The sequence below is a fragment of the Melanotaenia boesemani genome, chromosome 14 (genome assembly GCF_017639745.1).
Source record: "Melanotaenia boesemani isolate fMelBoe1 chromosome 14, fMelBoe1.pri, whole genome shotgun sequence".
Taxonomy (NCBI): domain Eukaryota; kingdom Metazoa; phylum Chordata; class Actinopteri; order Atheriniformes; family Melanotaeniidae; genus Melanotaenia; species Melanotaenia boesemani.
This window is the reverse complement of record NC_055695.1, coordinates 34610637-34624937: the sequence shown is the minus strand read 5'-3', so window position 1 is coordinate 34624937 and position 14301 is coordinate 34610637. Positions and strand designations below refer to the sequence as shown.

The following is a 14301-nucleotide window of genomic DNA, read 5'->3' as shown; positions in this document are numbered from 1 at the left end:
CTGCCTTCAAGCAAGCTCGGATTACCCGCTGCTGAAGAAACCCACACTCAACCCAGCCCAGGTTGGAAACTACCGGCCGGCCTCACTGCTTCCATTCATGTCTAAATTACTAGAGCTTCAGTCTTCAGTCAGGTCTCACAGTTCCTCCAAGACAACAACCTGTTAGATCCATATCAGTCTGGCTATAGACAAGGCCGCTCTACTGAAACTGCTCTCCTGTCAGTTACTGATTCCCTACGCGTTGCCAGATCCGCTGGTCAATCCTCAGTCCTTATACTGCTGGACCTGTCTGCTGCCTTTGACACGGTCAACCCTCATATACTGTTCTCCAAACTCTCAGAGCTTGGCATCTCAGGATCTGTCCTCTCGTGGTTTACGTCCTACCTCACAGGAAGATCCTTCAAAGTATCTTGGCGAGGGGGCGTGTCCAGATCACATGGGCTGACAACAGGGGTGCCTCAGGGCTCGGTGCTTGGCCCTCTTCTCTTTTCACTATACACCTCTTCACTCGGTGCAGTCATTAGCTCTCATGGTTTCTCCTACCACTGCTATGCAGATGACACTCAGCTTTTCCTTTCTTTCCCACCTGACGACACAACGTCTCAATGCGAATATCAGCATGTTGCTGATATCTCCACATGGATGAAGGATCGCCACCTTCAGCTAAATCTGTCCAAGACTGAGCTTATTGTCTTTCCAGCCAATCCTTCCTTATCGCCACAGATAAGCGTGCAGCTTGACTCCATCACGCTTGTACCTATGTCTTCTACCAGGAATCTTGGTGTCATGGTAGACAACCAGCTGATCTTTAAGGACCATCTTGTCTCGGTTGCCCGGTTTTGCCGATTTGCTCTCTACAACATCAGGAGGATCAGACCCTACCTGACTGAACACACGGCCCAGCTCCTGGTCCAGGCTCTGGTCATTTCACGCATTGACTACTGCAACTCCTTACTGGCTGGCCTGCCTGCATGCTCAGTTAAACCTCTGCAGATGATTCAGAACGCAGCAGCATGTCTGGTCTTCAACCAGCCCAAAAGAGCTCATGTCACTCCGCTGCTAATCGCTCTCCACTGGCTTCCAGTTGCAACGTATCAGATTCAAAGCTCTGCTTCTGGCTTACAAAACAATAACCCAAACGGCTCCGGTCTACCTCCACCCCTTAATCCAGAGCTACACTCCCTCTCCACAGTTACGCTCTACCAGTGAAAGACGCCTAGTGCTCCCACCACAATATTACAATTAAAACAGCTGAAAATGACAATAGAAAAATAAATTCACATTTTATGGGTTTCTAGGCTACATTAATTTGTTCATTGAGCCATTTTTATATTTCTATATTTAATTTTTAATTTAGGCTGTTTCTGGAACTAACTCACGCTGTTTGTGTTGACTTTCTGCTGTTCTGACTGAACTGGGTCTGGTTTCTTTCTGTTTTCAGCTCCCTGCCTTTGAGCCAGAACCACGTCCGGTCTCCAGTGCTGCTGCTGTGGGGAGAGCGGGATGCCTTCTTAGAGCAGGAGATGGCTGAAGCTTGTCGTCTTTACATCAGGAATCATTTTCGCCTCAACATTATTTCTGGGGCCAGCCACTGGCTCCAGCAGGACCAACCCGATATCGTTAATACCCTCATTTGGACCTTCCTTAGGGAGTGAGAAGAGCATAAAAGCTACAGGAATTAAATCCACAATGAGGCCCCCTTCGTCCAGAACCCCCTCACTGCTACTCCTGAAACCTTGGATATGCCTGTGACACCAGTAGACATAGTGATGATGCAATCGTTGTTTAAATTATCTCAGATATTTCTTAAAGTCAACAGATTTGGAGAGAATCAAAGCACATCTCGCTGGAGAGGACACGTATTTAATATGTTTTCTGCACGACATCCGCCTTAAAGTTTGTTGGTTTATTGTGTGGTGCCTTTCAGCTTTGGAGTTATCACAGTGTGAAAATGTCCTGAGACATTGGGACATGGCGTTGTCAGCTGTGTTAGTGTTTCACCGGGCGCTTGGGTCTTCACTCTCCAGCTCACTTTGTCAGGTCATGTTAAACAGCAGTTGTATTTTCGTCCTTAAAGATCAAATGCTCAAACATAAAATACTGTATCCTAATCTTCCTGTATAGAAGTGATGTCTACCTATTGTACTATTTTGTATATCTTCCTACACACTGCATTTTGAGATTTACTGAGCCAGGTCTACACTGTTTGATTTTTTTTTATAAATTAACTGACTTTATATATACTGCTCAAAAAATAAAGGAACACTAAAATAACATCCTGGATCTGAATGAATGAAATCTTCTTATTAAACACTTTGTTCTTTACATAGTTGGATGTGCTGAAAACAAAATCACACAAAAATTATCAATGGAAATCAAATTTATTAACGCATGGAGGTCTGGATTTGGAGTCACACTCAGTCCGTAGTCCAGTCCATAGCATCAATGCTTCGTCTGGCAGGAACTGCTGACACACTCCAGCCACATGAGGTCTAGCGTTGTCTTGCATCAGGAGGAACCCAGGACCAACCGCACCAGCATGTGGTCTCACAAGGGGTCTGAGGATCTCATCTCGGTACCTAATGGCAGTCAGGCTACCTCTGGCGAGCACATGGAGGGCTGTGCAGCCCCCCAAAGAAATGCCACCCCCCACCATTACTGGCCCACTGCCAAACCGGTCATGCTGGAGGATGTTCAGGCAGCAGAACGTTCTCCACGACGTCTCCAGACTCTAACACGTCTGTCTCATGTGCTCAGTGTGAACCTGCTTTCATCTGTGAAGAACACAGGGCGCCAGTGGCCAAGTTACCAATCTTGGTGTTTTCTCTGGTAAAAGCCAAACGTCCTGCACGGTATTGGGCTGTAAACACAACCCCCACCTGTGGACTTCGGCCCTCATACCTCCCTCATGGAGTCTGTTTCTGACCGTTTGAGCTACACATGCACATCTGTGGCCTGCTAGAGGTCATGTTGCAGGGCTCTGGCAGTGCTCCTCCTTGTACAAAGGTGGAGGTAGCGTCCTGCTGCTGGGTTGTTGCCTCCTACGGCCTCCTCCACGTCTCCTGATGTACTGGCCTGTCTCCTGGTAGCGCCTCCATGCTCTGGACACGACGCTGACAGACACAACAAACCTTCTGGCCACAGCTCACATTGATGAGCCATCCTGGATGAGCTGCACTACCTGAGCCACTTGTGTGGGTTGTAGACTCCATCTCATGCTACCACTAGAGTGAAAGCACAGCCAGCATTTAAAAGTCACCAAAACATCAGCCAGAAAGCAGAACTGAGAAGTGGTCTGTGGTCCCCACCTGCAGAACCTCCTTTATTGGGGGGGTCTTGCTGATTGTCTGTAATTTCCACCTGTTGTCTGTTCCATTTGCAGCATGTGGAACTGATTTCAGTCAGTGTTGCTTCCTAAGTGGACAGTGTGATTTCACACAAGTGTGACTGACTTGGAGGTACACCGTGTTGTTTAAGTGTTCCCTTTATTTTTTTGTGCAGCGAATTAAAAAAAATTCATCTAACATCATGTCTTTGGACGGTGGGAAGAACCTGGAGAACCCAGAGAAAACCCACGCACACACAGGGAGAACATGCAAACGCCACACAGAAAGGCCACCACCCCCCAGGTTCAAACCTCCCCCAGCCGAGGCTCGAACCAGCGACCTTCTTGCTGCGGACAAGATGTTAGATGAATTGGTCTCTCGAAATTCTCCCTGTGAGTGAGTGTGTGAACGGTTGTTTGTCTCTCTGTGTTGGCCCTGTGATGGACTGGCGACCTGTCCAGTTGGACCTCCCTCTCACCTGTTAAAAATGCTGAGATAGGCTCCAACTTACCCATGACTGGTAATGGACAAAGCGTACAGGTAATGAATGAATGAATAAACTGAGTTAATGTGAGTTAAGTGTTAATCTGTCAGACTATACAGCCTGTTTGACAGTGAGAACAGTGATGGTGCGTTTGAAGCCTTTACAGGTGAAAAACAACAGAAATAGCAGCAGATGTCATGACAGCTCTTGTTTTTACATCTCCGCTATGAGACAGAAGATTGGATCATTTATAGCTTCACCACATGATCCTATGCTAAATATGGGTTACGCTAATATGGAATCACTCAAATGTGTCTATACAAATTTCTCCCATGCCTACCTGCCTGGATGCCTGCCTGCCTGCCTGCCTGTCTGTCAATCTCTAACTAACTGGAGGTGTTTTCCTTCAGGCCACTGTGTAGCGTCGGGCTTTTGAGATCACGACGTTCTGACGAGGCAGTGACGAGTGAGTATTTAAGCCCAGGTGTAGCACATTACGACCTCACTTTTCTCTCCCTGCCTTCCTGACGGCGTGCCTGTGTTGGTTGGCATGGCAGCTTTGGTCACAAGCTCTCTTTTGTCCGCTTAGAAATACAGATATGCGGATGCTTCTCTGTTTTCCTCGCTGCAGCACAGCTGATCGCTTGTGTGGGAGAGGTGATTGTGGTGCAGGACGCTCAGGTGTGGTACCGGCAGCACGTGGTGAGTCCGCCCAGTTTGTAATTTCTTTTGCATGTAGTCTGGCTCCCTGCTTATGGTTTTATATGCTGCAGAGGGAACGTGCCGTTTGGCTTCCCTCCGTCCTCTCTGGGCTTTGCTGATGCTGCACCATTGGTGAGTCCTCAGGTTACAATCATGAACCAGCATTTCCGTATATTACGGTAAAATTGTTTTACTTTTAGGGTGCTGGATATTTGCAGATCCTCTGGACTTACTAATCCCTGGCGTCCTGCTGTTTTGGCGCTACAAGGATTGCACACGAGCATTAAATTGCTTGTGCATGTTGTTGGTGTCCATTTCATTCCATTCATGGTATAGGTATAGGTTCAGCATGTAGGATCTTATGGACTCCTCTTTTAGTGCAAAAGCATAGTTTCCTTTTAGTTGAACTATACTGTTGGGCACTTTTAATTGATTTGCGTTTTATAAAGTTTATATATAGTTGTTTTTTAACATTTTATTTTGTGTGCAGGTGCTGAGAGCTGACGCAGCCTTCCTTATCCTGGTGGTGGCTTTTCCTACATGCATGCCCTGTTGGCATGTAGAGCACGGGTGGTTTGGTTTGAGTTTCTCCCGTTTGGGTTTTATGCAGCAGCTGGTCCCAGCCCCATACTTTTAATTGCGGGATGTTTTTTTTGTTTGTTTGTTTGTTTTGTTTTGTTTTTTTACTTTTTTTTTTACTTTGGTTTATTGTGCCCAATAAACTGTTTTTATAACTTGAACTGTCTCTGCCCTGTGGTTTAAAGAAGAGCCAGTGTGTCAATGAGGAGTGTTCCCAGAGGCAGTATTCCCTCTGGGTGGCATTGTTGGGTAACAATTCTCTGTGGCCATTTACTGGTCACTTAAAAACATCAGCAACCTCATATTGCCTCATAACTAACAGTGAAATAGTGAGAAAATGCCACACATGCAAACACAGTTACTGACATTCAGTCTGGGATTGAAAACATAATTCAGTTTCTTCTTTTTCTTCTTACTGTGACTGCACACTTAACAATGTTTTCCATCACACTGGAATTAGCAGTATTTCCAGCCTCTCCTGGTCACATCCCACCTCTGCTGTTTTTTCAACAGTCTTACCACAACCTGCACAGCCTTTTGTGGGAACAGTGGCCTCGGCGTCACATGCTCAAATCCATATTTCTCTGAAAAGTTTCTGGCTGCTAAACTGTGGGCTGTTGTCACTTACCACAGTAACAGGTATTCCATGTCATGAAAACATGGATTTGTTTGGATTTACTCCCTGTTGTTGTGTCAGACAGCAAGGCAACTTCTGGATAGTTGGTTTGGTAGTCCACAATGACAAGATAGTCCTTGGAATAAATCTGTTTCTATGCTCTTCCCTGCTTCCACAGGCTTGCGATGCAGCAACAAGGTCTCTTTTGGTACCTGTGATGCTGACAACTTTCACAACACTGCACCAGCAACTCAATGTCTCTGTTCATGTGTAGCTAATCAAAGTTCTGGCATGCCATTTGCATTTTTCTATGCCTAAATGTTCTTCATCTGCCAGTTTAGCCATTTGTGGGCAAATAGATGTGGGTATTACAATCTATTTACCTTTCAAGAGAACCCCACTGACCACGGAAAGTTCATCTTTGAAGCTCTGATATGGTTTGTTCAGCCTCTGGTCACCAGGCATGTGGATTCTCTCCATCACAACCTGCAGCTTATAGTCATTGTGACGCCCGCCGGCTTATCAGCCAGCCAGGAGAGAGTTGCAGGACGTGCTGGAGACGCTGACAGTGGAGGATGCCCAGCACCCGCCTCCCCTGATCCCTGATTGGCCGCCTTACCACTCACTTCCCAAACAAGCTGTCCAATCCGGAGAAGAGGCCTCCTTTAAGACAGAGTCATCACCATCATTCGAGGCAGCTGTGGACTGTGGGACACATGCCTGCCAGTTTGAGAAAGATTGTGGATTGTGTGGTTTAAGAGACTTTTCTGTGCGAGTTAGAGAGTTGGTTTAGTGATAAATACCTTTTTGTGTTCTGAGTTTTAGTACCGTCCCTGCCTGAAAGAAGGAGGGGGTTTTTTTGTGTTTAGTTTATTAGGAGTTTGGTTTTGTTTTGATAGAAGTCCGCCTGAGAGCGTGTGTTTATTTTGTTTGTTAATTAGTCCGCCTGTGCGCATGTAGCCCGTTTTGGGGACATTTTTGGTTTGTTTGTTTGTTTTGTTACTAAGTAGAGTTAAGACTAATTGTTAAATACCCGACAGGGACACTTTGAGTTTGTTTATTTTGTATTATTTGCCGGTTAAGGGTTGTTTGTGTTTTGGAACCCATTTTTGTTAATAAACTTTATTGTATTTCATTTACCCTTGGTCCGGCCATTCCTGTGTTACAGTCCTTTTGACCCCTGGACGTAAAGGGGGACGTAACAGTCATTTTTTGATGCGTCAGCAATCTCTCTCCACTTTTATTGGTACACAGTCCAAATGAATTCTCTGTGCTGCTCTCTCTGTGTCACTCAGGGATGCTTTGCTCAGTGTGTCTGACATTACCAGATATTTTCCCGGGGTAACCTCAAATGTCAAGCTGTACTTCTAGAGATGCAGCATTAAGCGCTGAATCCATGGTTGTGCATCACCAGGATGCTTTGTTGAGACTGCTATAAGTGGTTTGTAGTCATTTTCCAACACCCCTTCCATAAATGTTTTTATGGAACCTTTCACAAACAAAAACTGCTCTTAATGTCTCCTTTTCAATTTGTGCATAAATGCATTCAGCATCTGTCATGGTTCAAGACACGTAAGCCACTGGTAACCATCATGCTGTTGGAGCAACCTTCACCTGTTCCTCATTAGTCCTTCTGTGTATATATACCCCTTGGTTTCCTTTTCACCTTGTCAGTCCTCTGTAGCCTTCATGCCATGTTACCATTGTGTGTCCAGTTTTTTATCCCTGTTGGTTCATGTAAATAAAATTATAATAATAATATAATTCCTACTACAAGTTTTGCTTTCTGCTTCTTCGCAAGCCTGCATTTGGGTCCTCACCTGTGCCTCAAACCTTGATAGAATGAACTGGTTACCCATGGACCCAGCAGGTTATCCCAGCATCACCGCCCAAGACCTTGTAAGATGGGGCTTGACCCTGAAATGGACCGTTTGGACCACGCTCCAGTAAGGATGCCGTTCTGGGGGTCCAGACAGGCTCCTAAAAACCTTACCTTGCACCACCGCCTCCAGCACCACGGCCCGCGTCTCCTGTGTCATCTCCCACTCCACTCCGCTCCTTTTCTTGGGTATTCTGTTTTGCAGGTCTGTGTAGCTGACGCAGATGAAATGTGCGCATATATTCAAGCATAGAGGTAATAGAAACATTTTGCAGTTTCTTTCTGGATCTGCAGGTGGCAGTAGGGCTGGTGTCAGCTGGGAAATCCACAGGGCAGAGTTCTTTGATGGTTCGCTTCAGTTCCAGTAAGCATTTCCTGTTTTAAAATAACAATGGCGACTGACATGGTGCAGTGTTTTCGAGAGATCGTGGAAGCAGACAACAAAATAATCCTTCTGTTGAAGTGCAAACAAATGAGAAGGAGACCTCACTCCGCAGTCATTCAGCGAGAAGATCCAAAAGTCCAGAAACATCTAATCACAAACTGACCAATCACAATGGATTATTTCTGCATCACCGCGTTGCAGGACTGCACGTCTGGTTTGGAGTTGGACGCTTCGAGCCTCTGCAGACCGAAGCAGAGCCTACGGCGGTGACAGCATCACCGACCTGACGCAGATGCTACACGAGTATAACTGAACCTTCAGTCTTTCTGTGTATACGCCCCTTGGTTTCCTTTTCACCTTGTTAGTTCATTGTAGTCCATGTTATGTTACCGTCATGTGTCCACTGTTTTATCTGTGATGGTCTATAGTTCAATCAATCAATCAAACTTTATTAAGTACTTTTCATACATAAAATGTAGCACAAAGTGCTTTACAGATTTTAAAAGCATTAGCTTTAGCTTTTACACCCACCACCTGTTAGAGTAATAAATAACAGGTACTTCTTCCCACAGTATTAAAATAGGCAGGTACTAATTTCCCACTTTCCTAACTAATCAGGTACTGATCCACACATTTTCTTTCTACCTTTCTCTTTAAGTTCTTCTCCTGCGTGTTCTTTGATGGATCAAAATATGACAGACTACTTCTCTCAGTTAACTAATTTATTAATTACAATTGATATGAGAAATGTGCAAATACAGAATTCTGGATTCGTATTATCTGTCCCCTGGACCAATACAATACGGGGTCTGAATATACAGTTTTGCTGACTAATGCTGCAGTTGCAGAAGTCTGGTTGGCTGCAGTCACAGGTCAATCTCATGCAGATGTCTACCCCCCTCCTTGTGACATCCATCCATTTGGTGGCTTCTTGTGTTCTGGAAAACAGGGACAAAGAAACCACACACAGACAAACAAGGGATCTACACTGAACTCCGGCTGACCTAGAAATTTCCCTTAAGTGTAACATCTCACAGCAACAGCGTTAGTCAGCTTCTCATATGTTCTTCTCACTCACCTCATATGAAGTCTCATTGTTGCTTAAGCACACTGTCAGGAAGTATATGAGCTTAAAGATAAGAGATATTTAATATGATTAACAGAGTAAGAATATAAATGAAAATAAGTAGCACACTTAAATAATTCCTTGATGAGTATCCCTATAAATTTATTTACACACCCCATCTCCAACACCACTTCTTCGTCACCACACACACACATATATACATAGATTAATATGTGGCTGAGCACAGAGGAGCTATGTCAGGAGACATTATGATAGTAGGCATCTGCACATGGAGTCAACCAGACCACAGCAACCAGGGTTCCGACACGGGCACCAGCCAAAAGACCAATACCACCAAGTCACCTGTGCAGGCATGGCTGACACGGCCCCCATCACAGAGGGCTTCCTCTGAAGTACAGCAGAAAATATGCAAAAATAATAAAATACAGTAAAGAATAAAGAATTAAAAAGAGGTGATAAAAAGTGTTATTAGCAAAATATAAAATGTGTTAAAATTAAATATCCCTAGAAGGAACCAGGTTACAAAAAATAAATATTCACACTAAAACTAAAAACTAAAAACTAACTAAAAAGCCAAATTAAAAAGGTGAGTTTTGAGCCTGTGGGTATGTGCCCTGACTTTATGTCATGAATGGCGGCAGAGGTGAGGACCCAAATGCAGGCAGTCAAGGCAGGAGGCAGTATCGGTGCAGGTAAAGCATTTATTTGTAACAAATTCAGGACAGGGAACCACACACAACAGGGATAAACCAAAATAATAACCAAAAAACGACATACACATAACGCAAACACAGCCCATGATCATGACAGATGATCATGACAGCTAATACAACTAACAAAATGTTATATTGTATCCTGGAAGGAAGAGGAAGAGCGTCCATAGGTTCATGTCCGACGGGGAATGACTGTGGTGCTGGGGTAGATAAGGGCTGGTAAAACAATGGGAGACAGGTGTGACAGGTTGTGCATGATTGGAGTGAGAAGATCAGGGGAGTGCTGACGGAGGATTTGCTCTACACTTTTTGGTGTTATGAAGTCACAGACCCACAAGATACAAAAAAGAATCCTACAGAATTGCAGGTATTTGTCTAAGCAGTAATGAACTTATTGAAAGTGTGGAACACATCAGTTAATCTGATATATTTTAGGGTTTCCGGGTGTGATTGGCTGCATAGACTCAGGTTCCTGTCACAGCTCCTTCAGTAGATGAAGGAGATTATGTGAATAGGAAGTCTTTCCACAGCATTAATGTGCAGGTAAATCGTAGCCTTTAGAATCCCAGATACTTCACATTACAGCTACTTCAGCTAATTACTGTTCAGTCCTTTGAAGATGAGATGCAGCCACATCGTCAGTAATGTGGAAGCAAAGTGGTCTGGGTCTGTGACGACCCTCCAGTCTTTCCTGAGTGTACACAGAGCGCTAGATCTGCTCCTGGTGAGTTATTTACATTAAAATCCATATTTTGTTCGACCTATCACAACTAAAAATGTAATATTGTATCCTGTAGTATAGGAGAGTTTGATGGTTACCTGCTGGGTGACAGAGGGTACCCCTGCCAGCCGTATTTGCTGACCCCTGATCCTGATCCTGAGCCCAGCATCGTTACAACTTGGCTCACTGCAGGACTCCAGCACTTTCAATACGGCAGCAAAAGCATAAAAGCCACAACAAACAACGGCAGATCAGAACTCTCTTCATACACATTCTACAGTAATGGTTAGTACCTGGTTTTCAGAGTTCAACTCAATCTGAACAGTTTGTTTCATTTTTTAACATTAAAGTGTACTGCCGATTCATCAGTTCCAGAAAGTGGTTGATCTCTTGACTGTGACTCATCTTTAAGAAAATCAGGAAGGGTTGTGTCTCGTTTGGATGATCATCTGCTTCAATTCAGCTTTGGGTTGAAGTGACTGGGTCACTTGGTTTTGAAGCTATTGAAGAAAATAGGCTTCCAATAGTGATTATTGATTATTTTAATAATATTTTAAAATAAAATATGACAAGAGATTAATAAAATCAGTAAGAGTTGTGTCTCGTTTTGGATGTTAATCTGCTTTAATTCAGCTGTGGTTTGAAGTGACTAATTGTGACGGCCCTGGGCTTGTCTGACATTGATTTGTCTGACAGCTCTGTTATGCTGCTTCTTCCAGGTGGGGCTATACTGGAGTGTACTGCAGAGAGGGCAAAAGCCTCTGGCGTAAAAGACCAGAGTGCTTTATGACCCCCTGTTGACTTCAGACTCCCAGTTTCACGCGCACGGCTGAGTGCCAAGCAAAGGAAGGCTCCCACTCTGCAGACATGCTTTGAATAGGTGGTAAATGCCAAACAAGCAAAGGCTACAGTTAGGAGTTTTCACATGGAGAAAAACATTCTAATGTGCCACTGGTGCCCACTTGTATCTCCTGATGCTGACTGGAACGTAGTCAGTCAGATTGTTGTACCAGTGCCATTTTCGCTGCCAGGTACTGCAATTGGCACATGACAGCGACTGGTCTGGACGTATGGGAATATCTAAAACCTACCAGCATGTGTTAAAACACTGTTATTGGCCTGGTTTAAAAACTGATGTAGCTAATTACTGCTGTAGTTGTCGCACCTGTCAGATGGTCGGGAAACGGAATCAATCCATTCCGCGTGCTCCACTCCACCCGATTCCGGTTGTGGGTGAACCATTTGAACGTCTTATTCTTGACTGCGTCGGTCCCCTTCCCCGTACAAAAATATGTTTTTGTTAACTTTAATGTGTGCATCAACTCGGTATCTCTGGGATTTAGTCCTATGGAACTTATCTTTGGACAGATTAAGTGACACTGACTATGTCATTGCTACTCCTGAGAGAAAAACATAAGATGCACGTGTGTCATGTAAACATTCTTAAGCCTTACATTACGCGTGATCTTGCATTGCAGAAAGCTGATGGGTCCACTTCTGACCACTTTGCCACACTTAACAGAAAGCCAGAGGGACGACATAATAGCATTGGAACACCACATGCTGTTTAATGACGTTGCCACGCGTACCAATATCCTCAAGCATGATATTGATGTTGGTAATGCCAGACCTATTAAACAGCATCCATACCGAGAGAATCCGACAGAAAGAGCGCAGATGACTAGCAAAACAGATTACATGCTACAAAACGGTTTTGCTAAATCCAGCTCTAGTCCCTGGAGTTTGCCTTGCCTTGTGGAGTCAAAACCAGATGGGTCACCACGATTCATCACAGATTACAGGAAAGTTAATGCTGTGACTGTTTCTGACGCCTATTCTTTACCACGTGTTTAGGACTGTGTGGATACTTTTGAAACAGCTTGTTTTGTCAGTAAACTGGATTTATTGAAAGGTCACTGGCAAGTCCCGCTTACCACCCATACATCCGAAATATTTGCGTTTGTAACGGCAGATAGATTCTTGCATTACACGGTAATGGCGTTTGGTATGTGTAATGCACCCGCTACATTCCAGCGCCTGGAAAACATGTTGTTTTCGGATTTGCCGAAATGCAACGTGTATCTTGATGATGTGATTGTGTACACCGATACTTGGGATATGAACACGTCTGTCCTTCAGGAAGTGTTCTCTCGCCTTGAAAGGGCTGTGCTAACTTAAACCTTGCGAAGTTTATTCAGCCCTACGGTTAAATACATGTGGACCCCTGAATGCCAAGACGCTTTTGAATGTACAAAATCACTGCTGTTGCATGCTCTGGTTCTCGTCGCACTGGATCTGACCAAACCATTTATACTGGAGATTGATGCCAGCGCTGTAGGAGCAGATGCCTTGCTACTACAGTCTGGCAGCGATAAGTCTGATCACTACCCGAAAGTTCAAAAGGCACCAGCTAAATTATTCCACAATTGAAAATGAAACGCTAGCTTTGCTCTTGGCACTACATCACTTTGATGTATATGTGGGATCCAGTCCTGCTCCCACTCAGGTGTTTACCGACCATAATTTACTAACATTCTTTGCTTGCATGTACAACCATAACCAACAATTAATGCGATGGGCTCTAATCGTACAAGAGGTGCAAAAAGGGTGCAGACAATCAGTTCGCTGATGCCCTGTCTCGTGTTTCCTAGAACTTTTGTGTATAGGTATTTTGCTTGTGTGTTATGATCTATTATGTACACACATGTTTTTGTATACCTTGGAGTCTGGATTTTAAGGGAGGGAGTGTGACGGCCCTGGGTTTGTCAGCTTGGTGGCCTGCTATGTAAGTAGAACTGTGTAAGTGCTCGCAGGTAATTCGCTGATGTCTCTGTGCCTGGGAGCTGCCCTACATTTCCAGGATTGGCCGCCGACTGCTCCGATTTCCCTATGGCCAGCCAATCAGGAAGTCTCCTCCGCTTTAAATGCTCCTGATCATCTTCGTTCTGGGCACCAGTGTCAGATCAGTGTACAGTGTGCCAATGTGTTGAATCTTTTGAGCGTGATTGCAGCTCTGTTTGCCACAGAGGATTTGGGATTGCTGTCTTGGAGCTTATGTATAGTTAACTGGTCACGATCTGTTTTGTGTTGGAGTTTTTTGCTCTTTGCTGGTGACCTGCTGGTAACTTGCTTCCTGTTTTTTTTTTTATTGATATCAGCCATTGTGGGCTTTATACTTCCCCTGTCACAGGACGCTTTAAGTTGGTTTATTGTTTGTTTTCGGAGTTTATTTTAGTTAATTGATGTTGCACCCTTTTGTGTTTATTAGATGAATGATTCCTTGGTTATATTTGCACTTATTGTAAATAAATATTTGGTTTTATTGTGCATATTTGACTCTGACTGTTTGTGTTGCCACCCCTTTTTCCCCTGGATATCATAGGGGTCATAACATTAATTTTCTCAGAAATTATTGCAATAAAGCAATAACATTGCACAAACTCCCATGCTTCTCCAAGACTCTGAAGAGGGTGTAGAGCTGGTCCACTGTTCCAGGACCGGGGCAGACCCCTGAATAGACCTCAGCAGGGAGGCTGAGGAGTGTGACCCTCGGTCCTCCTTTTTGAAGAGGAGGATCATCACCCCAGTCTGCCAATCCAGGGAAACTGTCCCTGATGTCCAAGAAATGCCACCATCATCGGTGGCATTGCATGTCAACCAAGACCTCATCATCCAGAGCCTTAAGGAACTCCGAGCGGACCTCATCCATCCCCGGGGCCCTGCCACTGAGGAACTTATTAACCACCTCTGCAACATCAGCCCCAGAGATACAAGAGCCCACACCAGGGTCCCCCGACTCTGTTTTGGTT

General features: G+C 44.6%; 1 protein-coding gene and 1 long non-coding RNA gene across 2 annotated transcripts in view; both read left to right on the top strand.

Moving 5' to 3' along the window:
• The window catches only part of ephx4 (epoxide hydrolase 4), a 101686-nt gene extending 99426 nt beyond the window's left edge, over positions 1-2260 (top strand). The window contains exon 7 of the mRNA XM_042005731.1: positions 1442-2260. Coding sequence (XP_041861665.1) covers positions 1442-1655 — 214 coding nt within the window. The 3' untranslated portion in view covers positions 1656-2260. The remainder of the gene's footprint in view (positions 1-1441) is intronic.
• A 1537-nt stretch (positions 2261-3797) lies between these two features.
• Positions 3798-5031, top strand: LOC121652761. Its single transcript, XR_006012683.1, has 3 exons — positions 3798-4276; positions 4400-4644; positions 4713-5031. It is a non-coding gene; the product is annotated as an uncharacterized LOC121652761 (long non-coding RNA).
• The last annotated feature ends 9270 nt before the right edge of the window (positions 5032-14301 follow it).